This window comes from Salmo salar, chromosome ssa15, assembly GCF_905237065.1.
Source record: "Salmo salar chromosome ssa15, Ssal_v3.1, whole genome shotgun sequence".
Classification (NCBI taxonomy): Eukaryota; Metazoa; Chordata; class Actinopteri; order Salmoniformes; family Salmonidae; genus Salmo; species Salmo salar.
Genome location: NC_059456.1, coordinates 87,248,101 through 87,274,858, shown reverse-complemented (window position 1 = coordinate 87,274,858; position 26,758 = coordinate 87,248,101). Strand labels below are relative to the sequence as shown.

The 26,758-nt window shown below is 44.3% G+C and overlaps 1 protein-coding gene across 1 annotated transcript in view; it reads left to right on the top strand.

Moving 5' to 3' along the window:
- LOC106572463 (nucleolar protein 4-like) overlaps positions 1–25,355 on the top strand; it is a 53,719-nt gene extending 28,364 nt beyond the window's left edge. The window contains exons 3-11 of the mRNA XM_014146673.2: positions 7,482–7,593; positions 9,145–9,254; positions 13,908–14,049; positions 16,865–17,151; positions 17,287–17,472; positions 18,003–18,191; positions 22,266–22,385; positions 22,656–22,866; positions 23,385–25,355. Of these exons, the coding sequence (XP_014002148.2) occupies positions 7,482–7,593; positions 9,145–9,254; positions 13,908–14,049; positions 16,865–17,151; positions 17,287–17,472; positions 18,003–18,191; positions 22,266–22,385; positions 22,656–22,866; positions 23,385–23,605 (1,578 nt within the window). The 3' untranslated portion in view covers positions 23,606–25,355. The remainder of the gene's footprint in view (positions 1–7,481; positions 7,594–9,144; positions 9,255–13,907; positions 14,050–16,864; positions 17,152–17,286; positions 17,473–18,002; positions 18,192–22,265; positions 22,386–22,655; positions 22,867–23,384) is intronic.
- Positions 25,356–26,758: the final 1,403 nt, after the last annotated feature.

The window sequence follows — 26,758 nt, the reverse complement described above, 5'->3', positions numbered from 1 at the left end:
TGCATATTAACCGGGATGAAGCAACCTCTCAGGTAATTCAAAGTTAATTCCCAGATAGCCTATACAGGTTTGATATATCATTAATAGATTAATCAGTAAAATCTGCTTTAGCAAAGCACATTCACCAAACCCATTACTGACGGGAGTGAATCCCATGTGGCTCAGCCCCAGGGAGGAGCGTACCCTAGTGGTGAAGGGTCCCAACATTTGACCTACGGTTTACACTTATGATATCCAATCAATGGAGATTGTATGGATTATCGTCTCATTCAATTTAATAAGTTAAATTGTCGAACATACCTTTCTAGGTTCTTCCAATTAAATGAGACAACTTAAACTTTGCATATTAACCTGGATGAAGCAACCTCTCAGGTAATTCAAGTTTAATACCCAGATAGCCTACCCAGGTAGGACTAATCATTGGCATTGATTAATTCAATTTGCTTTTGCAAATTCATTCACGTCCAACTTCCACAGTACTGTACAGTACTGATGGTTCATTAACGTCTATAAATAGATTAAAATCGTCTTTGCAGTTTTCCACATTCCAAAACCAAATTTTGGAAAATTAGGAAAAACATTTTTTCCTTTCAAATGTTCTAATAATGTGCAAGCTATCAGAGGGGGTGGTTCCCACTCGCCCGCTAATTAGTGAACCTCCACCCGTAAATGGATTGATCTCTGACCTCAGCAGCGATAACAACCCTAATTATGCCATTAGTGGAAAAGCAGACAACAATGTTTTCCAAAATCAACCATCGGGCGCAGGCCTCGTAAAGGTTCTCTCCAGTCTAGCTCTGATGTCTTGCCATCCGAGATTGCCATCTGTCCAATACTGCAGTGCACAGCTGAAGCACGAGCAGGTAATGGTAGACATAAAGGGACAGGTGGAGAGAACCGGGAAACCAATGACAAATGCAGAAAAGGGAAAAATTCTGCTAGCTATGGAACTGCGTTCGAAAAACTGAACAATTAAATGTAATTGCAAAAACGTATGACGATGAACAAGCACAAGCTCTTCAACAAAATCGTTTTCTACAGGAACAACTCGATTTAGCCAAAACTAAATACGATGATGTCCATGCCAAACTAGATAAATCTGAAGAGTTATCTACAAACAGGAGCGCTCAACTTGACAACATGCATGCTGTTTTGTTGAATGTTACTCAAAATAACACGGTGCTCCTCAAAGCGCTGCAGACCAAAGACGATCAGTTAATGAACACAATGACAAAGTTGGATGATAAATCAGCAGAACTTATTGAAGTCGCTGACCAAATGAATGATGAGAGAATTCAGGTGATGTGGATGGAAATATTGATTTCTAAGCAAGCAGAGGAAATCTCATCACTGAATCTCTCGCTCCGTACTCAAGACCTCTATCTGCAAACCATGACAGATAAGTTTGAGACCGAAAGGAGCAGGTGTGACACTCACGTGTCCAAAACCAGTACTCTAAGCGCTCAAGTGGACTCTGCAATGCAGCAGAATTCCACCCTTAGGTACCATCTGGAGGAAATCCAGAATGGTCACGCTCTACAGCGCGACTTCCCATCCAAGCAACCGGAGCCCTGTACTCACAGGAGTGAAGACAATAGGTTTCAGACCTTGCCTCCCTCATGTGTCCCTCAGTCTTCTCCTCTTGGCCCTTCGGCACTGAGTAATATGCCGGCTCTTGGCCAACAACAACAAGGCTTGGCTTCTTCTCTTGGCCTTTCGGCCCCAATCTCTCCACAGGATGAAGCCAACCCTCTCCGCCCGCTTGGCGCGGAATACCTTGACAAACTCGTCAAGAATTTCCCCACCTTTGACCCCGTTCCAGGTCAGCCAAACGATACTGAGACGTTCCTAGCTGACATAGAGGACGCGTTGGGTGGCTACCCGAATGCTACGGGTTCTGACAGGGTTTACCTGTTGAAGCGAACGTCGAATAGACACGTGACGAGGTTCATTCGCCTACAACAGCAACACGTGCTAAATGACTACGCTAAACTTGCCACATCTTTGAAATTAGAATTCAGTGGTTCTGCGACTCGCAAACACGATAGCTCACTGGCTAACACCGTCAAACAAGCTCGGAACGAACACCCACAAGCTTACTATCATAGGCTTCGTTCAGCTTACTTTGGCCTACTCACTGAAACAGGAATGGAAGAGCTGTTACCATTCAAACAAATGTTTCTGTCAAACATGTATCCCACCTTCATTACCTACTTGGGCCCTGCAGCCCACGTTGGCTTGCCTATCTTACAACTCAGAGAGCTTGCAAGCACAGCTTTTGAGGCATCAAAAGTTCACAACGCTAAGAGCCCTGACCACTCAGTTTTGAAGTTTAACCAGGAGCACTCACTCCAGTTAGAGGGTGCATTATCAGGTATTGGAGCGTCGAGAGATGACGCACAACAACAGTTTCTACCACGAAACCACGATTCCAATAACCTCTGCGGTCGAAATAACTGTAAAGTACGTAGCCATCAACATGACTACCGCTACAATCGACCCGTTCGCTACGTTCCTGCACCCAACCCACAAAAAGTGTCAGAGCACAAGGGTAACAAAGGGTTGAAGGACGATCAAAACGTAGACCAATGTTCTCCAGAAGTCCCACTACGGGAAGAACTTAAGCGAGAACAATTTGAGAAAAGGGTAAAAGATAAGTCACAAGGACTAGACGGGGAATTACCGGACACCAGGTCCGCAGGAATTAACACCCATAGCATGGACGTTAAAGTTCAAATTTCTCCCGCTCTCATTCAAGACCCTATCCAGGGCCCGCTTGATCAAGAAACAAGCCCCCGGGCTCTGTCTATAGACTCTGATACAAAAGTTGCGAAGAAAAAGGTAAAACGCTTCGTTAAAGCCAAGCCCACTCAAAATCGGAAAACTACTACTTGGAGCAGACTTGATGGATCGGTTACTCCCATTGATGGATTGGAAAACCAACCAGGTATGGTCACAGGCCACAGTGCCTTCTCCACTGACCACACCGTCTCCCCCTAACGCTAGCTGCAACGCAGTCATTCACGAGGGGTATCTGTCGAAAGCACCCCTTGGGAAAAAGACGTTTAGAAACCTCTTGGTACAGAATCCGATCCACGGATATAGTACGATATCTCGACACATTCCATCAGCCAACCTGATTGACCATTCTTTTCATGATTTCGAGCCAGCTGTCTCTGTGAATAAGCAACTTCCCTCCTCCTTGCAGTCGTGCAATACGATAGTTGAGATGAACTTCTCTTGCCCTTTGGACACTTCCGCAAGCACTGCGGCCGTCTCAGCAAGAAAAACATTGATGCGCAGAGTATACTCTGTTTCCAATGATACACCTTCCGCTTTGTTGGGGACTGTCACCCCTTACAATGACACTAATGGCGTCAGTCCAGCAACTGACCCGATGACTCCCACTGGTGAAACACTTTGCGATATCACAGACCGATATCCTCGTCTCAGTTCGCAGGTAATGAAGAGGTTGCCACACGCGGACGCGGTGGTGACTGACATGCCTCGACAGCCACTGAGCGTTTTGAAGCACAAACACCAGGAGATTTGGTTGAAAGGTTACAGCCATTCTCATAACAACGCGGCCGCTGACAACTCGTACATAGGGTCCGACCTTTTCATTTGCGCATCGGACACCAACACCACCCGCTGGTGGGGGGGTCCCGAGGCAAAAAGGGGGGGAATAGTAGCCCAGACCCATGATGAGCCTCATCGAGGCCGGTGGGGGGGTCAAGACTACGGACAACACCGTACGAGGCCGCCAGAGCATAAATCAAATCTAGTTGTAAACTCTCCTATGAGAACAGTGAGGAGCAGACAGGCCCCTAGACGGGGATTATCTTAGAAGACATCTAAGATAGTACTGAGGTGTACCACACTGGTCGTAAAGGAAGTCCAGTGGACTTGTCCACCTCCAAAACTAATGGCATCAATAATCATTCTTTGCCATGCGTAGGTTCAACTACAATACATCTAGTAAAATGCTCCAATCATGTGTTCCGGTAGATAATATTTCAGAATAAATCGGTAGGATAACTGGTCCCCTTGAGTACCAGTACCAATACTAGCAACAGTCAGTCCAGCTACAATCAGTAAGAAGGTTAGAGACTTAACCAATCAAATTACCATTGACAACAGCGACATAGGAGTCACTCAGAGTGCAACACGTGGAGGGGAATCTCCAGTGCACTCTTCCAATGGTTAACACACATGTCACTAATAAATAGGACCCTCCATTCAGGAGGAAAATTAGAAGAAGAAGTCATGAACCATGATCACACCACGTATGACTGGTCCAATACTTAAAGAGTACTTCCGTCGTGAGGTTAGCTCCTCCGTGGATAACATAGCTATGAAATAGACTTCATACCTATCACCACTACAAAAGTGGAAGAAACAGTGACTTGTAGAAAACTACTACAGACTCCCTTGACACCAATTCTGACTGACCTCCAGGCATTGACCTGAAAATTACCTGACTACGTCAGACTCATTCTGAACAAGTTGTAATCTGCCCGGATACTTGGTTTTCTTCCCTTGACATGAGCGCTTGTGTAAGCATAAACGCACATGCACAACGGAACATCCAATTAGGATTTATGCTAGGACCACTTAAGGGCCCAAGCAAAATACCAGCCTTAGTAAAGTTGAACTTTTACTTCTAGGCCTTTGACTCTACAGCACTCACCAGTTTTCTTCCCAGAAGTCCATAGGTCAGCCCTGTAGACTGCCCAAAACTAGTGCATTACAGCTGTAGACTTATCATATAGTTAAACTTAGGATAGCGCCTAAGCAACACACCAAGTAGGAAAAACCCTAGATATGGCATTAGAGACAATGCCATGATAATCATTTTGCCAGAACATTGGACGTATATAGAATACAGTCCAATTAGATGATTTTTTTTGTGTGAACTATATTTTGTATATTTTTTTTGTTTTGTTTATGCTTTCATTCCTTTTCGGTTCAGTTCCTTTGACACTTAGGAAGTGATAGAGCCATAAACAAAGTCCCCATACAACCATCACTTAGTGCCACAACGCCGCTCATTGGGGAATGAATGTAATTATATATATTTCATGAGTGTGTGTGCGTTGTTAACATCTGCCTAAGTTACTGCCCAGATCTTCCAGTCTGGACGACGGGTCCGGAACGGCGACCCCAAATCCGGACACCCACAGCCTATCCTTGTGGCGGCATGCCCGCTGTCAGAGAGACTACCAAGGTAAACCACCAGAGGGAGGGACCGCAACGGCGATCACCAACCAGGACATCCCCTGGCCCTTCCTGGGGTACTTTGCAGCTTCCAGGGAACCTACCAAGGTACACCACCAGAGAGGACTGCAACGATGATCTACCAATGGGACATCACGTGGTCATGATTTTATGTTGATTTGTAACTTGCAGGATAAACAAGATCCAAACCACCAGGGGGGGTATGTCATGACGTTGGCCTCTTTTGGTACAGGGAGGACAGTTGACCCCCCCCCTTTTGCACCACCACCCAACCTACCTTCCCCCCCAATCCACCCTGTGTGTAAAGGGTTGTAAAAACTCTAAAATTCCAGGAGAGTCTCTGGCCACATGGCCCATAGAGAGACACAGGAAATTCTTCCAACTCATAGAATTGGAGAGCCAAGCGACATTTTGTGTTCTGGAGAAGGTATGGAAGATTGGTGAAGAATCCAGCTACGAACTGATCCGCTTGGTACAATTTTGTGATACTCAGAAGAGACAATATAGCCATATTACCATAAAACTGTTTATATAATAGCCTCAGCTTGAGACTTGCAACATAATGGTTGTATAGAATGTATTAATAAGGATAAAGCTTTTATAATACACATGAGATGCTATTGTACTGATGTAATGTGATAGAATTGTATTTCTGTAACCAAATCTAACTCAGTCATAGGCACGCCCCCAGGGACCCAAACAGGACCAGGCGTCATTTGACAAGCCTGTTCTATGGGCACTATAAAACACCCCATGATTTACATTTCACCAGACCAGGCCTACACTCCGTGGCCACATAGGTTTTACCATCTAATTCCTCTACTGAAAGTGAACCATACCACGTGGTTAACTTTTAGACTATTGATACCGACAGAATAAGAATAAGTCTTTGATATTAATTATTAGTCTGCAGCTAAGTAAATTATATCATTGAACGCGAAGACCAACGAAACAACCATTCTATGACGACATTAATGAAGGTCGCTCTGAAAGATCCATTCTAACCGAGAGAGAGAGAGAGAGAGAGAGAGAGAGAACGCGGAGAAAACTTCCCAACAGAACCAAACTCTCCAACAAAGAACGACGACACACTGAGCGTAAATATATATTGATTGCAATTGTTCCCGAATGAGTGAGCCTTCAATTGTCAATTGTTAATATTAATGAACTCTGTGTAACTTCTCAGCTGACCGTTTATGACCCATTGTTCAACAGGCTGACCTGCCTGTTTAGCCCACAAGGGCACATTCCTCTACCAATCCTTTGTGACGATAATTACTGTTTGTATGTTTTCTGTTAATTACTTAGTGTAGTAAATAAATGATTTTAAGACAATTGATGTATGGATGATTTTAGTAAAGACTGGGTTCGTGCAGATACAACAATTTACGACGTTTGGAATGAGACTGGACTAGAGGTAAAATACACCATTTAAACCAGAAGATAATCGGCCTATACTATAATAGAATATAATATTATAGTACAGGAAAGTTATATTAGGAAAATTATAGCTTTGTAATCTGAATATTCTCCTTGGTGCCCCGATCTCCTAGTTAATTACAATTAAACGATTAATCAATTTAGTCGCGTGATAATAATTACAGGGAGCTAATTGATAAACATATCTTCAGTTTAATGGTACCCCCAAAGACACGACACCGCCCAGCCAAAATGAGCAATCGGAGGAGAAGGGCCTTGGTCAGGGAGGTGACCAAGAACACGATGGTCACTCTGACAGAGCTCCAGAGTTCCTCTGTGGAGATGGGAGAATCTTTAAGAAGGACAACCATCTCTGCAGTACTCCACCAATCAGGCCTTTATGATATCGTGGCCAGATGGAATCCACTCCTCAGTAAAAGGCACATAACAGCCCATTTGGAGTTTGCCAAAAGGCACCTAAAGACTCTCAGACCATGAGAAACAAGATTCTCTGGAGCAATTTAATCCATTTTAGAATAAGGCTGTAACGTAACAAAATGTGGAAAAAGTCAAGGGGTCTAAATACTTTCCAAATGCACTGTGAGTAGATGGTAGAGTCAAACGGTCAGGGCTTCAGCAGTAGACAGGAGAGAGAGAGAGGTTGTTGAAGTCCTTGAGGGAGGATTCCTTCCTCATTCCTCACCATGCCACATAACACAGCATTAACATAATCATTGATCCCAGGATTTAATAACAGTTCATGCCTACTTTGCTCCTGTCCTGCCTGACCTGTACTTTGTCCTCTGACCTTTCCCCTGGCACAGATAGCGGAGACATATGCCTTCCTGCCCAGGGAGGCAGTGACACGCTTCCTAATGAGCTGTGGAGAGTGTCAGAAAAGGATGCACATCAATCCCAACACTGCAGAGTTTAAAGGTAACTAACTTCCCAGTCAGTCTACTGGTTCCTTTTTATTAATTTACTGTATATATTTATTCAGTCATTAAATCCCAGTTTGAAAAGAAAGGCTTCTTTCAATTTGATATCTATCTGAATAGCAACAATGCCAAATACCTCTAATGCATTGTTATAACATGTATCACCTTCCTACTGCCTTTGTTAAAATTATTAATTGTAATGCTACCACAAATAATGAAATATTTAATTGACTGCTAGTACATTTATAGCTCCATATTCATTGTGTTTCACACCCTCAACTCAATGTCCAATCTGTCGTTTAAATATATCTTAGGTCTCTGTGTATGTTTCGTCAGCCAATTAAAGGTGTGGACTATGGTTGAAAGCAGAGGCCATCAAATGATGTAAGAAAGACCCAAGAGGTCCTAAATTATGAAAGAGATGTTCCAAGAGAAGTAGCATGGGGTCCCTCTAGTGGCCATGGTGGGGAACACAGAGGGCTTCCCATTTAGTTTACAGCGTAGTTCATCATTCCACGGAGGGCCGAGTGTCTGTGGGTTTTCGCTCCTCCCTTGTACTTAATTGATGAATTAGTAAGGAACTAATTAGTAAGGAACTCCCCTCACCTGGTTGTCAGAAACCTGCAGACACTAGGCCCTCCATGGAATGAGTTTAACGCCCCTGGTTTACAGCATTAGAACAGCAGTCCATGACTCCAGATCAAATCAAATCAAAGTTTATTGGTTGCGTACACAGGTTTGCAGGTGTTATAGCAGGCACTGCGAAATGCTTATGTTTATTGGCTCCAACAGTGCAGTAGATTGTATCTCAAATAGAATACAAATACAAAAGAGAAATCAAAACAAAACATCTAGAAATATAGATAGAGTCCAATTAACAATCCAGAGTAGATATATAAGAGTGAGCATGTGTCAGAATCCAGAATATAAATATGTGTTGTGTATAGACAGTATACCATTTGGAAAGGAAATATTAGGATGAGCTATGTTGAGAATACAGTATATACTGTACATACACAGTGAGAAAACAACAGTATATAACAGAATATGAGAAAAAGGGCCACAGTACCTACTGGTTGTCATTATTGCCTTTTAATCAGAGACTGATTCTAATTAAGATCAGAGAAACCAGAGAAACCAGATCAGATGAACGAACTCTCTGGTCAAAGAAAACCAATAGACAGTGCAGGGGAGTGGCAGAGCCCAAAGGGCATGTGGGAGAAGTCAAAAAGCTCTAAAGGCATGTCTGTTTGGTTTGAGCCATGAGAGTTTTGTACAGTTAAAGTGGTACAAAAGAGATCATACCTGGCTTGCTTTACTTGATTGTTTGTCTTGAAAAACATCTTACTGTATCTATCTCTATGTCAGTGGAGGCTGCTGAGGGGAGGACGGCTCATAATAATGGCTGGAACGGAGCAAATGGAATGGCATCAAACCATGTGTTTGATTTATTTGATACCATTCCACTTATTCCGCTCCAGCCATTCCCACGAGCCCGTAATCCCCAATTAAGGTGCCACCAACCTCCTGTGCTGTATGTTCTGCACAGAAAATGATCGACCAACCTCCCTGGTCCCGGACCTCATTGACTACAACATGCCCCTGACGGCCACCTACCTGAAACAGATGAAACTACAGTGCATGACTGCCAATGAGCGGGTAAGGCATAGTGTGTGTGCGTGCATGTGTGTGTGTGAATGCTGTGCTGTGTGTGCGTGTGTGTGTGAGAAAGAGAGAGGGGGAGAGAGAGAAAAAGAAGAGAGCGAGAGAGTGACGGTGGTGTGTGTGGGGGGCTGATTGAGAGAAATCATCAACATTTTTCACATATCCACAACTTTCTATTACTTTGTGAGTTGGAGAGACACTGACAGTTTTCCATTCTCTGGAACCAGAGAACCCACTCAACTGTAATTTTTTGCAAAAAAAAAATCTCAGATTGTCTCAGTTCATCATCTTTGTCTAGAATTTTCCATTCAGCACAAGGCATAGGCCTATTAGAAATGATTAAAAAGTGTGAACATTTTTTTAAAGATGGAGGGGTGGGAATCAACAAATTAACCAAACAAAGCATATGAGGCAGCAGCAGATTTACCAATCAAAATCTAAAGACACCAAGAGATTAGAATGTATGCTACTGTAGGATACTGAACTCACTGTACCGTGATAGTGACATCAGAGGCAACGCTCCGCCTTGTTCTCCTCCAACACTGGACTTCAATGCACACCCGTGCAGTAGGATTTTTGTAAAATCACCGGAAGGATAGAAGTGTTGTTGACAAAGAGATGAAGCATGTATTATACAACTTGCTGTTTTTTATTTAGGTGAAAACCAGGACCCTATCTAGGTAAGAGCTATTCCCTGTGCTTAAACCCATGTTTAGTAATGTGTATTTTACACATTTATATTTATTTAGAATATTGACAATAATTTGATCCATCGTCTGTATTGGCTAGCAGCAATATTATGCCTACTAAACATATTTTTCAGATATTGTAGTGATGCAGCGCACTGTCAGTTCCGTTTTGAAGGAATCTCACCTTTGCGTGTCCAGATGACATTATGGCAGCAGGGAATGTCAGCCTATGTCATCATGATGTCACTTTTCACAGCTTTTGTTTGGAGATTGTGCATGTTGTTTAGACATGCGTAAGTGGCTAAATTCATCTCTATATCTCTCTGCCACTCTCTCTCCCTCTCTCTCTCCCTCTCTCTCCCCTCTCTTCCCCTCCTCTCCCTCTCTTTATTATGTCATGCATCACTAATAGAGCCTTCAGTAAATGCCTCAGTCCTCTACAGAACCCTCAGAGGGGTGTGTTGTGTTTCCTCAGGAGGATAGCAGTGTGTGCTTAGTGCTTATTGTGCTGTACTGTATGTGTGGGGTTCTGCCAAACGTGTTCTCTTGCATTCATGATATATGCAAGGTTTTTATTCAGAGGCATTAGCAAGTGTATTCATAAATTAGCTAACGCCATCGGCAAAACCCCTGGCCTGGAAAGAGTTGATTTTTTTTTCATCATACATATAAACCAGGGCTGCTTGTAAGTAAGCCTAAATTACCAGATTAAGTTAGCGAGATCAGGCGGCTTGCAAAGCTAGCTTGTAAGTAACCACTTTACCAAAGTATTGGTCATTCATTCTACAAGAGGACCAAAAGCATGTTGATTGGCGGCGACAAGACAACACTGAGATGTTGACAGAGATCATATCAAAGATGGAGGTGTTGTGGAGGTTGTTTCTCTGTGGTGGGTTGCTTCTCTGTGACTAGGTACTCCAGTGTATTGCAGAATGTTACATTCAGAGTTGTTGTCCTCCCTGTTGGTAGAGGTTCAGTAGCAGGTAGCCTGGTGGGGAAGGAGTGTTGGGTCAGTAACACAAAGGTTGCTGGATCAAATCGCTGAGCCGACAAGGTAAAAATGAGTCTTTCTCTTCCTGAGCAAGGCAGTTTACCCCCAACAACAACTGCTCCCTGGGCGCTGATGGGGCGCTGATGAGGTGAATGTTAATTAGGGCAGCCCCCCACACCTCTCTGATTCAGAGGGGATGGGTTAAATGTGGAAGACACATTTCAGTTGAATGCATTGTTGTACAACTGACTAAGGACCCTTCCTCCCGCTATATAATAAAACAATGTTCAGCACCACCATCGTCGTAGTCTGTGTGTTTGTTGTTTATTTTCCTCAAGCTCTGGCAGCTAACCCACTCTGGTCCACTCCTGTCTGGGTTCCGCTATAGTGAGCATGTTTGAGGTTTCTTCTTTCCACAGTTAAAAATAGCAGTGCTGCAAGACACATTATTTAACAGTGAGATTTTTCCCCTCATTCTTACCCTTTTGCTGTCAAAGTTCCACAGTGGTGTTGGCAGTGTCAGGAGAAAATGGCATTGGCTAAACTGTGACTGGGTACAGTGCTTTCTATTGACATTTGTAATAATGCATATTATTATGTGTGTTTGACATATGTACTGAATGCTTGCTCACATGAAAATAGTGTATGTGATTTTACTCCTGTAGTCTGCTGCTCTCTACAAGTTAGTGTTGGAGAGGTGGAAAAATGATTGTTATCGATCAATAATGACAAACTTCCTGGCATTGACAACTTAGATGGAAAGCTACTGAGGATGGTAGCTGACTCTATTACCACTCCTATCTGTCATCTTTAATGTGAGTCTAGAGGAAAGCCTTTGTCGTCAGGCCTGGAGGGAAGTCAAAGTCATTCCGCTATCCAGTGGCGTTTTTAGCTTGTATGGCTCCCTGGGCGGATCCCCCCCCCCCTCCCCGCCAACCCAAAAAAAAGCACCATTCTGCACTAACTATAATTTTTATTCAGACATTTGGAACAACACAAATCAATAATCATAATATTTAAAACTATAAAATATAAACATATATCCAAAAATAAGACTCATAAATATAAAAAAGAAGTAACAATAACAAATAGAAACACATTTGTGTTGATTTGGCACTCGAGCGTCAATACATTACCCATCCCTCAACACTGTCAATCAAGAGTCAAGACTTAACCAATTCACCTTGGCGGTGTGCAGACTGGTTTTATATTATTCTTAATGATTTCACTCAACCCATAAAACAATGCAACAATATGTCTGTGAAACTATATATTCACAGTATTATAAATGAATTGTGATTTCTTTGGTAGCATTTGGTAGTGTGACTGATTTTACTAATTGCATTAGCACTGTACAAAGTTAGAGGTGCGCTTTTTGATAGATTCCCCTGCTCACCCTACCTCGAGCTTCCAGTGGGGAGACCTGAGGTCAACCTACTCCCGCCCCCCTCCCCATCGTGTACCTCTGAGTGGGAGACCTTCCCAGGCAGTAGCCTGCCTAGCTCACAAACTATAATCAGGGCACCCACTCCGACAAGGTTAATTGACCCACAGTCCCACACGGTGACATAATATCATTGATGTGACGTGCAAATGAGTGATAGAAAACCGATCGCGCAAATGTCACCATTTCACTTTTTTTTTTGTGCGGGCGTCCTGTGCCGCCCTCAGCAAGATGTCGCCCAGGGCAACTGCCCATGTCGCCTATACCTAAATCCGCCACTGCCGCTACCCAAGAGTGGTAAAGCAGCCTTTACTGGTTCTAACAGCAGACCTATCAGCTTGCTGCCAGCTCTTAGCAAACTGTTGGAAAAAATGGTGTTTGACCAAATACAGTGCTATTTCTTTGTAAACAAAGGGCACTCAGCATGTACTGCACTGACACAAGAAATTCATAATAATAAGATTGTGGGAGCTGTACTGTGAGATTTCTTTATGTAAGCTTCTCAAACATGTAAAGTGTGTGTACTGCAGGGCAGCTCTCTAGGCCCTCTACTCTTTTCTATTTTACCAATGACCTGCCACTGGCATTAAACAAAGCATGTGTGTCCATGTATGCTGATGATTCAACCATATACGCATCAGCAACCACCTCTAATGAAGTCACTGAAACCCTTAACAAACAGTTGCAGTCTATTTTGGAATGGGTGGACAGTAATAAACTGGTCCTGAACATCTCTAAAACTAAGAGCTTTGTACTTGGTACAAGTCATTCCCTAAATTCTAGACCTCAGCTGAATCTGGTAATGAATGGTGTGGCTGTTGAACAAATTGTGGAGACTAAATCACCTGGTGTTACCTTAGATTGTAAACTGTCATGGTCAAAACATAGAGATTCAATGGTTGTAAAAATGGGGAGAGGTCTGTCCGTAATAAAGAGATGCTCTGATTTTTTGACACCACACTCCACAAAGCAAGTCTTGCAGGCTGTAGTTTTATCTTATCTTGATTATTGTCCAGTCATATAGTCAAATGCTGCACATAAAGACCTAGTTAAGATGTAGCTGGCCCAGAACAGAGCCGCTTTTGCTCTTTATTGTAATCAGACATGCCACAAGTGGTGTTGAGAACAAATTCAAGGACATGTACAGTATTATACAGAGCCACGAGTGTATGGAACTCCCATTTTATATAGCGTAATTGAACAGCAAATCTGGTTTAAAAAAATGAATAAAGCGACACCTCACGACATGTATGTGTAACTGATAGATGCCCTCACACACACACTACATGTTAATGTTTTTAAATGTATATCAATTGTATAGTCTTTAGTCTGTAATGTCTTGTTCGTTATGTGTCGGACCCCAGTAACACTAGCTATCGCTATTGGCGTCGGCTAATGCAGATCGTAATAAATTAAATACAATAAAATCTTCAGCAGCCTATTCAATCATCCTCAGGGACGAAATCGTAATTTGAGAAGTGTCTCAATCTTTCTCTCCTCTTTCTCTCTCTCTCTCTTCTCAGGATGAAAGTTCGGTGAGCAGTGAGGACATGGATATGGCTGAGCCCACGTGGGTCTCTGCTGAGCGTCCCCCTGTCCCTGAGCTCAGTCTCCCCAATGGAGGGATGGTACACAGCCCACAAGCCGCATTGAAAGAGGAAGACGGTAAGCCTTTTCGTGTGTTTGTGTGTGAGTGTGTGTGTTTGTGTGTACTGTATGTTTGGTTGTTTGCAGTATGTCCCTGTTTTCATTGGTTGAGCGGGATTTGGGATGTACAGTTGTGGCCAAAAGTTTTGAGAATGACACAAATATTAATTTTCACAAAGTCTGCTGCCTCAGTTTGTATGATGGCAATTTGCATATACTCCAGAATGTTATGAAGAGTGATCAGATGAATTGCAATTAATTGCAAAGTCCCTCTTTGCCATGCAAATTAACTGAATCCCCCAAAAACATTTCCACTGCATTTCAGCCCTGCCACAAAAGGACCAGTTGACATCATGTCAGTGATTCTCTCGTTAACACAGGTGTGTGTTGACGAGGATAAGGCTGGAGATCACTCTGTCATGCTGATTGAGTTCGAATAACAGACTGGAAGCTTCAAAAGGAGGGTGGTGCTTGGAATCATTGTTCTTCCTCTGTCAAACATGGTTACCTGCAAGGAAAACACGTGCCGTCATCATTGCTTTGCACAAAAAGGGCTTCACAAGCAAGGATATTGCTGCCAGTAAGATTGCACCTAAATCAACCATTTATCGGATCATCAAGAACTTCAAGGAGAGCGGTTCAATTGTTGTGAAGAAGGCTTCAGTGCGCCCAAGAAAGTCCAGCAAGCGCCAGGACCGTCTCCTAAAGTTGATTCAGCTGCGGGATCGGGGCACCACCAGTACAGAGCTTGCTCAGGAATGGCAGCAGGCAGGTGTGAGTGCATCTGCACGCACAGTGAGGCGAAGACCTTTGGAGGATGACCTGGTGTCAAGAAGGGCAGCAAAGAAGCCACTTCTCTCTAGGAAAAACATCAGGGACAGACTGATATTCTGCAAAAGGTACAGGGATTGGACTGCTGAGGACTGGGGTAAAGTCATTTTCTCTGATGAATCCCCTTTCCGATTGTTTGGGGCATCCGGAAAAAAGCTTGTGCGGAGAAGACAAGGTGAGCGCTACCATCAGTCCTGTGTCATGCCAACAGTAAAGCATCCTGAGACCATTCATGTGTGGGGTTGCTTCTTATCCAAGGGAGTGGGCTCACTCACAATTTTGCCAAAGAACACAGCCATGAATAAAGAATGGTACCAACACATCCTCCAGTTTGGTGACGAACAATGCCTTTTCCTGCATGATGGAGCACCTTGCCATAAGCAAAAGTGAAAACTAAGTGGCTCGGGGAACAAAGCATCTATATTTTGGGTCCATGGCCAGGAAACTCCCCAGACCTTAATCCCTTTGAGAACTTGTGGTCAATCCTCAAGAGGCGGGTGGACAAAACAAAACCCCACAAATTATGACAAACTCCAAGCATTGATTATGCAAGAATGGGCTGCCATCAGTCAGGATGTGGCTCAGAAGTTAATTGACAGCATGCCAGGGCGGATTGCAGAGGTCTTGAAAAAGAAGGGTCAACACTGCAAATATTGACTCTTTGCATCAACTTCATGTAATTGTCAATAAAAGCCTTTGACACTTATGAAATGCTTGTAATTATACTTCAGTATTCCATAGTAACATCTGACAAAAATATCTAAAGACACTTATTAAGCAGCAAACTTTGTGAAAATTAATTTTTGGGTCATTCTCAAAACTTTTGGCCATGGCTGTACCTTAAGCAGGTGTGGGAGAACCATGTACTAGTAGTATAGGATAGGGAGCACTTTGTGCTTCTATTAATGTACTAATCCAACCAAATCCCTCATTATGTGTAGTGTTTCACTACCCCACCCCAACCTCAAGCATCCCTAATGTCTGAGGGGCCTCCAGCCACCCCCACCTCCATCCATGACTAACTCATGATGGGAAAGTGGACATCCACTAAGAAACTACAGATATTAAAAACTCTAGACAACCAGACACTCTGGTTACCAGTTTGTATTGAATAGTGTATTCAAAGAAAAAGTCACAGATTTTGCACTGGCTGGATTCTAGGTAGTCAACACAATAGAAAAAAGCCATATCAGCCCTCACAGGCTCAGCACAACAATGGAAATGCCTGTGAGAGGGGCCTTTTAGATTTGGATGGGGGAAAGGGAGACTTTGATTGCTCCCCTGCCTCAAGGAAAAGCTGATGGTAGAAATGAGTCGTCTTTGTGGTTTAACAGCATAACCCCACATTAGTGTTATTTTGACAGATTATTACTGTTCACTTGTACTTTGCATGCCACTCTGTGAGGGTCTGTTTCCCCCTTAGCTTCTCCCTCATTACATCCTCCCCTACCATCCCATCACATCCTCCCCTACCATCCCATCATGTCCTCCTCCTCCCTTCCTCTCTCCTCATCTCCATCCCTCCCTCCCCCATTAGAAACACAGCCCAAAACTGTGGCAGCACCCCCTATTTAGTTTGACAGTTGACCCCAATACCCTCCTCTTCCTATACAAACACTGAGAGCACAACATATAGCATGTAAATCCACCCCACCCCTCAACACACACACTCAAATAGAGTGATTGCTAAGGATAGAAATCCTATCAAAAACAACTACATTGCACATCCTCACAACACACCAAGTCATCTTACTTATATGACAGTTAGCAAAAACCTAACTTTTTGGGATTTGGCAATTCACATTTTCAAATGGGGGCCAGGAAAAGCAACATTTTATGAATGATAATATCTGGATTTATTGAGACTAATTCATGTATTATATCATGCCTCAATTTCTCTCTCTCTCTCTCTCTCTCTCTCTCTCTCTCTCTCTCTCTCTCTCTCCCCCCTCTCGCTCCCTCTCTCGCTCTCTCTCTCTCTCTCTCCCTCTTTCTCTTTCAGATGACGACTCTGAGATTGCCAACGGACTGCCATCCCTGACCCCCCCGGAGGCAATGGTTGTGGGCAGTGTCCCTTCAGATGGTGTGGCTCCATACAGGGAGGTGACTGAGAACGGGGTGAGTGCTCCCCTGGACTTCAGCACCACCACCTCCTCCTCTTCCTCCTCAGAGGACCAGCAACCAGTCAATCTGACTGACAGACTGCTGCCTGTGGGGAGCCCTGTTGGGACGCCCTACTCAGCTGACCCTACGAGGAAGTCCCCTGGGAAACCAGACTATGGCAACAAGGTAAGGACAGAAAATACATTTGAATATGGCGTTGTGGTGATAGCACACCAGATGTTTTATTACAACTTGAATGCTGTTTTGTGTCCTTATCCGTGGTAATAGTAACAGTGTTTGTTTCTTTGTGGGTGTTTACAGTCTCCTCAGCACAGCTCCGGAAGCTATGACTCGTTGAAGACAGAACTGAGCATGAGTGCTGAGGACCTGACCTCTGGGCGTGCTCAGATCATCGATGATGATGATGACGATCATGACGACCACGATGACAGTGACAAGATCACTGACGCTGAGGGAATGGACCCAGAGAGGCTGAAAGCATTTAATGTAAGAGTATCATCGCAGCTGTCACAACTAAATATATACTTCAAGAAATAGAAGAAATTGGCCTTTATGCTACACAATTTGTCTTCATGCAACCCAAATATCTACATAGAAGTTAAGTTAGCACTTTTTCAAAATAATATAAATTGCAGAGGGAAAATGTAAAATGGCACTCCTCAACCTTAAGACCATTGTCATGTTATTGTGCATTTTGAATGTTTTTTTGCATTCACTATATCTTCTCTCCTCTCATCTCTCCCCCCTCTTTATTTAATCCCTCTCCTTTTCTTTGCACCCTCTTTCATGCTCTACCTCCATGTTTACTCCCCCACTTCTGCTGTTGCTCTTTTTGTCTGTTTACACATACCCCTCCTGCTTCCCCCTACTCTACACCCCCTCCTCCTCTCTCCTCTCTCCCCTCTACACCTCCCATCATCTCGTCTCCCTTCTAAACCTATCTTCCCCCTCTCCTCCCTTATACACCCCATCCTCCTCTCTCTCCTCCCTTCCCCCCTCTATCTCTACCCTCTCAGATGTTTGTTCGTCTGTTTGTGGATGAGAACCTGGACCGCATGGTGCCCATCTCCAAGCAGCCCAAGGAGAAGATCCAGGCCATCATTGAGTCATGCAGCCGACAGTTCCCTGAGTTCCAGGAGCGCTCCCGCAAGCGCATCCGCACCTACCTCAAGTCCTGCCGCCGTATGAAGAAGGTTGGTTTTGAGGTAGGCACTGTTCCCCTCAGTATCCTCCCCATAGTCCCTAGCCCCCCTCCCCCTATTTAGTAGATGGTAGTCTTATGATCTTACGAAGGGGGGTTGATTGTAGAGTGGACTTTATTAGTTGCCATATATGACAATGACTTCAAGTGAAATCCCAAGTTCAAGACCATTGGAAAACAGCAGCACACGAACATGCCCAGACCATCACTTCTAGCTCAGAAGCCCCAAAAGGACAGCACGTCATGGCTGTGCTTTGTAACAGACTTCAATCATTGTTAAAAAAAAAAAATCCTGAAACATTGGCCTATTCTACAAACAGAGCTGATGCTCCAGCCTGGTGTGTTCTCATACAGACGATCAGAGATACGCTGGTCCATTCTTTCCAAAAGCCTTACTGTTCAAACTGGGAACTATAAGTGTGGAAGATGTGCTCAATGCAGTGCCGATTTTAGCATGTAAATCTTGGTGGGGCAAACAAAATAAAAAAATTGGGGATGCATACCTCCAAAGCCACTACACAACACTGAAATAATACATTCATTGCACTATAACGGTGACAAACTCTGCCCACAAACTGTTAGGGCCTACATAAAGCTGTCCTAACAGCAGAGTCCCAACAGCAGTCCCAACACCTTACCACTGCTACACCTGGCTATCAGCAGAGCCTTGTCTGGCAGCGAAACAGTTCATTCAGCCTCATTTACTGCCTTTTAAAAAACCATAGCTGATATGGCTGACTTGCTTAAACAAATGTGGTTCCTACTGACAATTGAGATGTACAAACTATGGCATAAGGGAACGACAAGCGTATAAGAGGCAATCCGTAATTTCGATTAAGACATTAATGAGCGAGCTAGGACGGCGTAGACAATAAAACTATTTGTTCAACACTTTAGAAATGTACAGCTACAGAATTCAGAACATGGCCGTTCTTACAGTGTTCTCCCTGTACACCAAGTCAGAACCGTAGGATAAATAAAAGGGGGCATATAAGCAGACAATGAAAGCTCTTACAATATTCAATGATTACATTTCTCTAAAACAGGTTATAGGTTAGCTCGTTTTTTCCCATGTTCCCAGTTGTCTTGAACTCACTGAAGTCAACTTTCCCAGTTCCGAGTTAACAGTTGTTTTGAGCGTGGCAGAAATCATGCTGGATTGACAGCATGGCCAATGTTGAATGTTTATCATTTTAAGCTTGGAAAAGAGACCCTTAAACCCAGAATTATGACCACACACCCACTCCACTGAATAGCAGGCTAGTGATTGCTTTGCAATGCTTGCAGTTAGCCACTGATTACTTCCAAACCACTCATTATTGAATTTGCGATTTCCAACTTGTTGTGTAATGTTTATGTCCAGCACAATACGTTTTATCTATAATTTATTTTAATTATTTCTCTTCATATGACAAGGATTAAAAGGATTTGCTAGTAGATTGTTGACTTCATTCATGATGATGATTGCTAGCTAAGATTTAGAAAGTATGATGTTGATTGTAAGATCATTTAGAAAGTATGTCCAATCAAAGCTACTGTAGATATAATGTGATTTGAAGTAATTTTATCTGTGGCTAATGACCTTGAGACTTCTTAGATGGGCACTTCTAATGTAACTATATGGCAGCACCCAATGGGCTTGAATTTTCGAGCTCCACCCTAAGATTTCGCTGTGACGTAGAGTCCCAAAGAGTGACAGAACACTGAGCCAATCACGGCGCAACTAGAGAACATTACCAACCCCTACGCTCCGTATTTTCCCGTCTGTCCCACCACAGAAAGCATTGAGCTAGGCTGAAACACCTGCATTTTGGAGCTGCCTTACTCAAGAAAGCAAAAAAGAGACCATGTTTGTATGCAGCTTTATTAACTTAATGATTTTGATTTTATTTTTTACATTGTTTTCAAAGGGATATGTGACACGTATTAATGGCAAAGTAACATGCAAAACAGGCAAACCCAACCTCCAAAATATATATACACTGCTCTAAAAAATAAAGGGAACACTTAAACAACACAATGTAACTCCAAGTCAATCACACTTTTGTGAAATCAAACTGTCCACTTAGGAAGCAACACTGATTGACAATACATTTCACATGCTGTTGTGCAAATGGAATAGACAACAGGTGGAAATTATAGGCAATTTGCAAGACACCCCCAATAAAGGAGTGGTTCGGCAGGTGGGGACCACAGACCACTTCTCAGTTCTTATGCTTCCTGGCTGATGTTTTGGTCACTTTTGAATGCTGGCGGTGCTTTCACTCTAGTGGTAGCATGAGACGGATTCTACAACCCACACAAGTGGCTCAGGTAGTGCAGCTCATCCAGGATGGCACATCAATGCAAGCCGTGGCAAGAAGGTTTGCTGTGTCTGTCAGCGTAGTGTCCAGAGCATGGAGGCGCTACCAGGAGACAGGCCAGTACATCAGGAGACGTGGAGGAGGCCGTAGGAGGGCAACAACCCAGCAGCAGGACCGCTACCTCCGCCTTTGTGCAAGGAGGAGCAGGAGGAGCACTGCCAGAGCCCTGCGAAATGACCTACAGCAGGCCACAAATGTGCATTTGTCTGCTCAAACGGTCAGAAACAGACTCCATGAGGGTGGTATGAGGGCCGACGTCCACAGGTGGGGGTTGTGCTTACAGCCCAACACAGTGCAGGACGTTTGGCATTTGCCAGAGAACACCAAGATTGGCAAATTCGCCACTGGCGCCCTGTGCTCTTCACAGATGAAAGCAGGTTCACACTGAGCACATGTGACAGACGTGACAGAGTCTGGAGACGCCGTGGAGAACGTTCTGCTGCCTGCAACATCCTCCAGCATGACCGGTTTGGCGGTGGGTCAGTCATGGTGTGGGGTGGCATTTCTTTGGGGGGCCGCATAGCCCTCCATGTGCTCGCCAGAGGTTGCCTGACTGCCATTAGGTACCGAGATGAGATCCTCAGACCCCTTGTGAGACCATATGCTGGTGCGGTTGGCCCTGGGTTCCTCCTAATGCAAGACAAAGCTAGACCTCATGTGGCTGGAGTATGTCAGCAGTTCCTGCAAGAGGAAGGCATTGATGCTATGGAATGGCCCGCCCGTTCCCCAGACCTGAATCCAATTGAGCACATCTGGGACATCATGTCTCGCTCCATTCACCAACGCCACGTTGCACCACAGACTGTCCAGGAGTTGGCGGATGCTTTAGTCCAGGTCTGGGAGGAGATCCCTCAGGAGAACATCCGCCACCTCATCAGGAGCATGCCCAGGCATTGTAGGGAGGTCATACAGGCACGTGGAGAACACATACTACTGAGCCTCATTTTGACTTGTTTTAAGGACATTACATCAAAGTTGGATCAGCCTGTAGTGTGGTTTTCCACTTTAATTTTGAGTGTGACTCCAAATCCAGACCTCCATGGGTTGATAAATTGGATTTCCATTGATTATTTTTGTGTGATTTTGTTGTCAGCACATTCAACTATGTAAAGAAAAAAGTATTAAATACGATTATTTCATTCATTCAGATCTAGGATGTGTTATTTAAGTGTTCCCTTTATTTTTTTGAGCAGTATATTATTGTTTTTTTGAGGGGTGGGTTTGCCTGTTTTGCATGTTATTTTGGCATTAATACGTGTATATATATTTTGGCATTAATACGTGCGTATATATTTTCAGTTTGTTTTAGTTTTTTTGTAGCTAAAAATGTGGTGCTCAAAACAGAATGACGTGTCGCCACTGGCTCAATGTAACAACACTGCAACCTGTAAATACTTCCTACACCCTCTCACTGGCCGAAAGTTCTACCAGAGACAGTGCATCAACTGTAACTCTAAGATGCTCTTGATTCTCTGATTTAGAAACATTTTGGAGTGCCGCCGTTTCCCAGTGTTCTTGAACTTGGAATTTCATTTGAAGGGGGTTGATTGTTTGTAGAGACAGGGATGGCCAGGATTTGTAGAAAGCTATCATTTTGTATCTGCCAATGTACAATTTCAGAATCAAGTTTCATGAACATGCATAAATATTCACTAAATTCACTCACACATGAATATTATACTGCACACCCTTAACACTATTGTCTGTGCTGTCAGACACGGCCCACGCCCCCACACCTCACCTCTGCCATGGCTGAGAACATTCTCGCTGCTGCTTGTGAAAGTGAGACACGCAACGCTGCCAAGAGAATGCGACTAGATGTCTATCAAGGCCCTGTGAGTGTACATGTATTTGTGTGTTCACAGCATGTGTGTATTTGTTAATTAATGTTATTTTGGAGTGTGTTCATTCGTGTGTTTGTTTATCCATGACAGTAAATAAAGTCCATGTTTTTCTGTCGGTAACATCATTACCAGTATGCACATACAGTATGTAGCTACAGTAGATTCAAATACTATATACCTTGCTAACAATTTACATGTTCTTATTACTATGTTATTTTTCCTGTAAGTACAGTGTAATAACTATTGTAGCTACTCCTGTAGGAGGAACCTGCTACTGCTGATAAGAATGGTTCCAGGGACCCGGCCTCAGTTGCCCCCTCAGGCTTCTCCCTGGCCGCCTCAGCCTACTCCCAGTCCCAGGACCCAGTATACACCAACGGCACCAACAGGGGCCTCAACTACAGCTTCCGCAGTTACGGAGCAATGAGTAACAACCTGCCAACCACTGGTGCCACCACCACACAGACCAATGGTAATTAGCTTCTACCCAAGTCCTAGACTGAGATTCCATTAGAATGTGTTTTTGTACTGTATGCACCTGTATCTATATTAGTGTGATTATTGATTTCCTATATTGTATATCAAGAATGTAACATTTTATATAGGCCTTCTATATATACATAATCGGTAACACTTTATTTGGATAGTCCATCTGTAGATGCTCAACAGGGTATCTACAGACTATCAGTCATTTTTTAACGAACTATCTACTAACCCTAGCCCTAACCTTAACCCTTATGCTAACCCTAAATTTAACCCTTACCCTAACCCTGCCCTAACTCTAACCTTAACCCTCACCCTAATGTTTTTCTAAACCTTACCCTAACCTTAGGAAGCAGTTGCTTAGCAACAGCTAGTTTGTTGACAGTATGACCATCTGTAGAGCATCTACAGATGGACTAATCTAATAAATTATGACCCAGTAATCTTGTGCTTTCTTTACTGTATGGGGTTATCACACTTAAAGTACACTATCATTTCTCTCTCCAGGTCCCACTGATCTCAGTATGAAGTCTGTGGCTCCCACATCCTCTTCCTCCAGTTCTAACAGTCACAGTGGTCACGGTGGAGGTGGGGGAGGTGCCTCGGCTCAGCTCAGCCCCCCTGAGGTCACAGCGGTGAGGCAGCTCATCGCCGGGTACCGAGAGTCTGCCGCCTTCCTGCTCCGTTCTGCAGACGAGCTGGAGAACCTGATCCTGCAGCAGAACTGAACCATAACCAGGCCAGACCGGACGAACTATGCCGTGCCAAGACCCGTCTCCCCAGGCTGTCTGTCTGTACTATCACCCTCAGTCACACACATTCAGACAGACAGACACTTAATTAAGAGTTTAACTGAGTAAAGTGTCAAAGTAAAGACTAGGAGTAAAACTGCATCGCACAATTGGGCCATACAGATAGTAGATAATAGATATATGGTCACAGGAACACAGACAATTTACAGAAATATACAATCCATACATTCACACTAATCTTAGCGTCCAGTTAGCTTTTTACATTCCCATAACAAACCTACTCCTCACCCACTTCATTCATACCCCCAGAAACACCGCAAAGTCACCTCCTTCCATGGATTTTCTTTCTAAACTGAGGAGGTATTTGTCAAACATGAATTGCTGCTTCAGATTTGGCATTATGCCACTGCTCTGTTAACCTCAACAGTAGTTTTTGAAGTTTGAAGGTTTAGGTATGCAAAGTGTGATCATAGAAAAGGGGGATGTTAAACCTGTAGGGTAAAGTACTGTAATGTGTCCAAACCTACCGGCTTTGGATCGTAGGCAAAAGGTTAATGCTTCTGGGAAAAGTGTGTAACAGGGTGCAATATGGAAAATACTCAGTAAATGCAATCCAATTTCCACATACTCAGTCTTTTTGTGGGACTTTGTGCAAAGGGAGGTCTTCTTAGCGTACCTCTACCTCCTCATGCTTTTAGTCTCCGCATGATGAGCTAACCTGTAAAACATTCCCCAGAGATAGCAGATTTACCACAAACATCCCATAATATTTTGTCAGGCTCCGCTGGGAGCAGTAACGTAATTTGTCAATCAGGAATGCTGTGTAAAAAGAAAGTATGTCTCATGGCAGCACTGTAGCGTCATTGTTGTCTGTTCTGAACGATGCTCTTCTTTATCTGGAACCTCATAGAGGCCTTTCATTGACTGGCACCAATCAGACAGGTGTGAATAGGACAGAGGACCTGATATACAATGATAGTAGACTTGAGGTCAATGAACCTTTGTTAAGTAATTTGAGATTATTTCAGAGACTAACAGTTTGTGTTGGTTTAAGTCAGTCAGATATGAACAGCATATGGTTGTGTCATAAACTTTGTCTCATGAACGTCACATTGTCGTGTCATGGAAATGTATGGTGAATGCATTGTGCTCCTTGTAACGGCTGTTGGTCTGCTATAGAAAAAGATTTCCCTCAAAATCCCACCATATTCTCTCCACCTCAACTCCTTTTTCTTACCGGTCTTTGCATTTCTCATTAGCAGAAATTATGACATAAAATACACTGTTTAAAAAAGAAGCAAAAGACAATCTTGATCATGTTTGATGGCATCACAGTTTACTCAAGTTCCTTGCTATGGTGTGTGTACTGTATGTGAGAGCAGCACAGAGTACTGTAGCCGTAACATCCTCTCTATCAACATACTTTGACAGGCCAGTCATTTGAGCACTCTGTCCTAAGTGGTCGTTTTATTGTTGGTAAAAGTTGGAATTATTTCTGTTTGTTGTGTAAGTGAAGGGGAGTTGCCCTTTCAAAGCTCTTTAGTAAAAAAATTGCTCTGTACACTTAAACATTCCAAACAAAGACAAAATATTATTTAAGTAGTCAACCAGTGCATTAAGAAAGTATTCGTACCCCTTGACTTTTCCACATTTTGTTACGGTACAGCCTTTTTCTAAAATGTATTACATCGTTTTTTTCCCTCATCAATCTACACTCAATACCCCATAATGGCAAAGTAAAAAACATTTAATTTATTACATATTAAAAACTGAAATTTACATAAGTATTCAGACCCTTTACTCAGTACTTTGTTGAAGCACCTTTGGCAGCGATTACAGCCTCAAGTCTTCTTGGGTATGACGCTACAAGCTTGGCACACCTGTTGTAACAGCTGTCTTCAAAAATGGACCAAGGCGCAGCGGGAATGTGGATACTCATATTTTAATTCAAAAAAAGAGTAAAGCATCCACCGGACAAAAACAATACACGACAGGAACAGTCTTGCAGGCACACAAAACGCAATGCAAGAACAACTACCCACAACCCCAAAGAAAAACACACACTACGATATAGGACTCCCAATCAAAGGCAACTCAACACACCTGCCTTCAATTGGGAGTCCAATCACCAACACAACACTTAACACACACAAAAACCCTGCCACGTCCTGACCAAAACTAATACAATTGCTCCCTCTGCTGGTCAGGACGTGACAGTACCCCCCCTCAAGGTGCAGACCCCGGAATGCACCTTAAAAAAGAAAACACAAAAAAATCCCCAATACCCCAACAAAACCCATAAACAATAACCCCTAAACAATAAGGGAGGGAAGGGAGGGTGGCTGCCGTCAACGACGGCACTGTGCTACACCCTCCCTCCCCAACCCACCTTTCCTGGAGGTGGCTCAGGTGCAGGACGTGGACCTCGCTCCACCTTCGGCGTCGCCCACTTCGGTGGCGTCGATAGCTGCGCCGGGCAGACGGGCCACTCAGGCTGACCCTGGCAGACGGACCACTCTGGCTGGGCCGGAGGACATGCGGGCCACTCGGGCTGGACCGGAGGACAGGCGGGCCACTCGGGCTGGGCCGGAGGACAGGCGGGCCACTCGGGCTGGGCCGGAGGACGGGCGGGCCACTCGGGCTGGACCGGAGGACAGGCGGGCCACTCGGGCTGGCCCGGAGGACAGGAGGGCCACTCGGGCTGGGCCGGAGGACAGGCGGGGCACCCTGGCAGATCCGGGCAGGCGGGCCACTCTAACTGATCCGGGCAGTCGGGCCACTCTAACTGATCCGGGCAGTCGGGCCACTCTGGCAGCTCCGGGCAGTCGGGCCGCTCTGGCAGCTCCGGGCAGTCGGGCCTCTCTGGCAGCTCCGGGCAGTCGGGCCGCTCTGGCAGCTCCGGGCAGTCGGGCGGCTCTGGCAGCTCCTGACTAGCGGGCGGCTCTGGCGAGTCTTGACTGGCGGGCAGCTCTGGCGACTCTTGACTGGCGGGCAGCTCTGGCGACTCTTGACTGGCGGGCAGCTCTGGCGACTCTTGACTGGCGGGAAGCTCTGGCGACTCTTGACTGGCGGGCAGCTCTGGCGACTCTTGACTGGCGGGCAGCTCTGGTGACTCCTGACTGGCGGGCA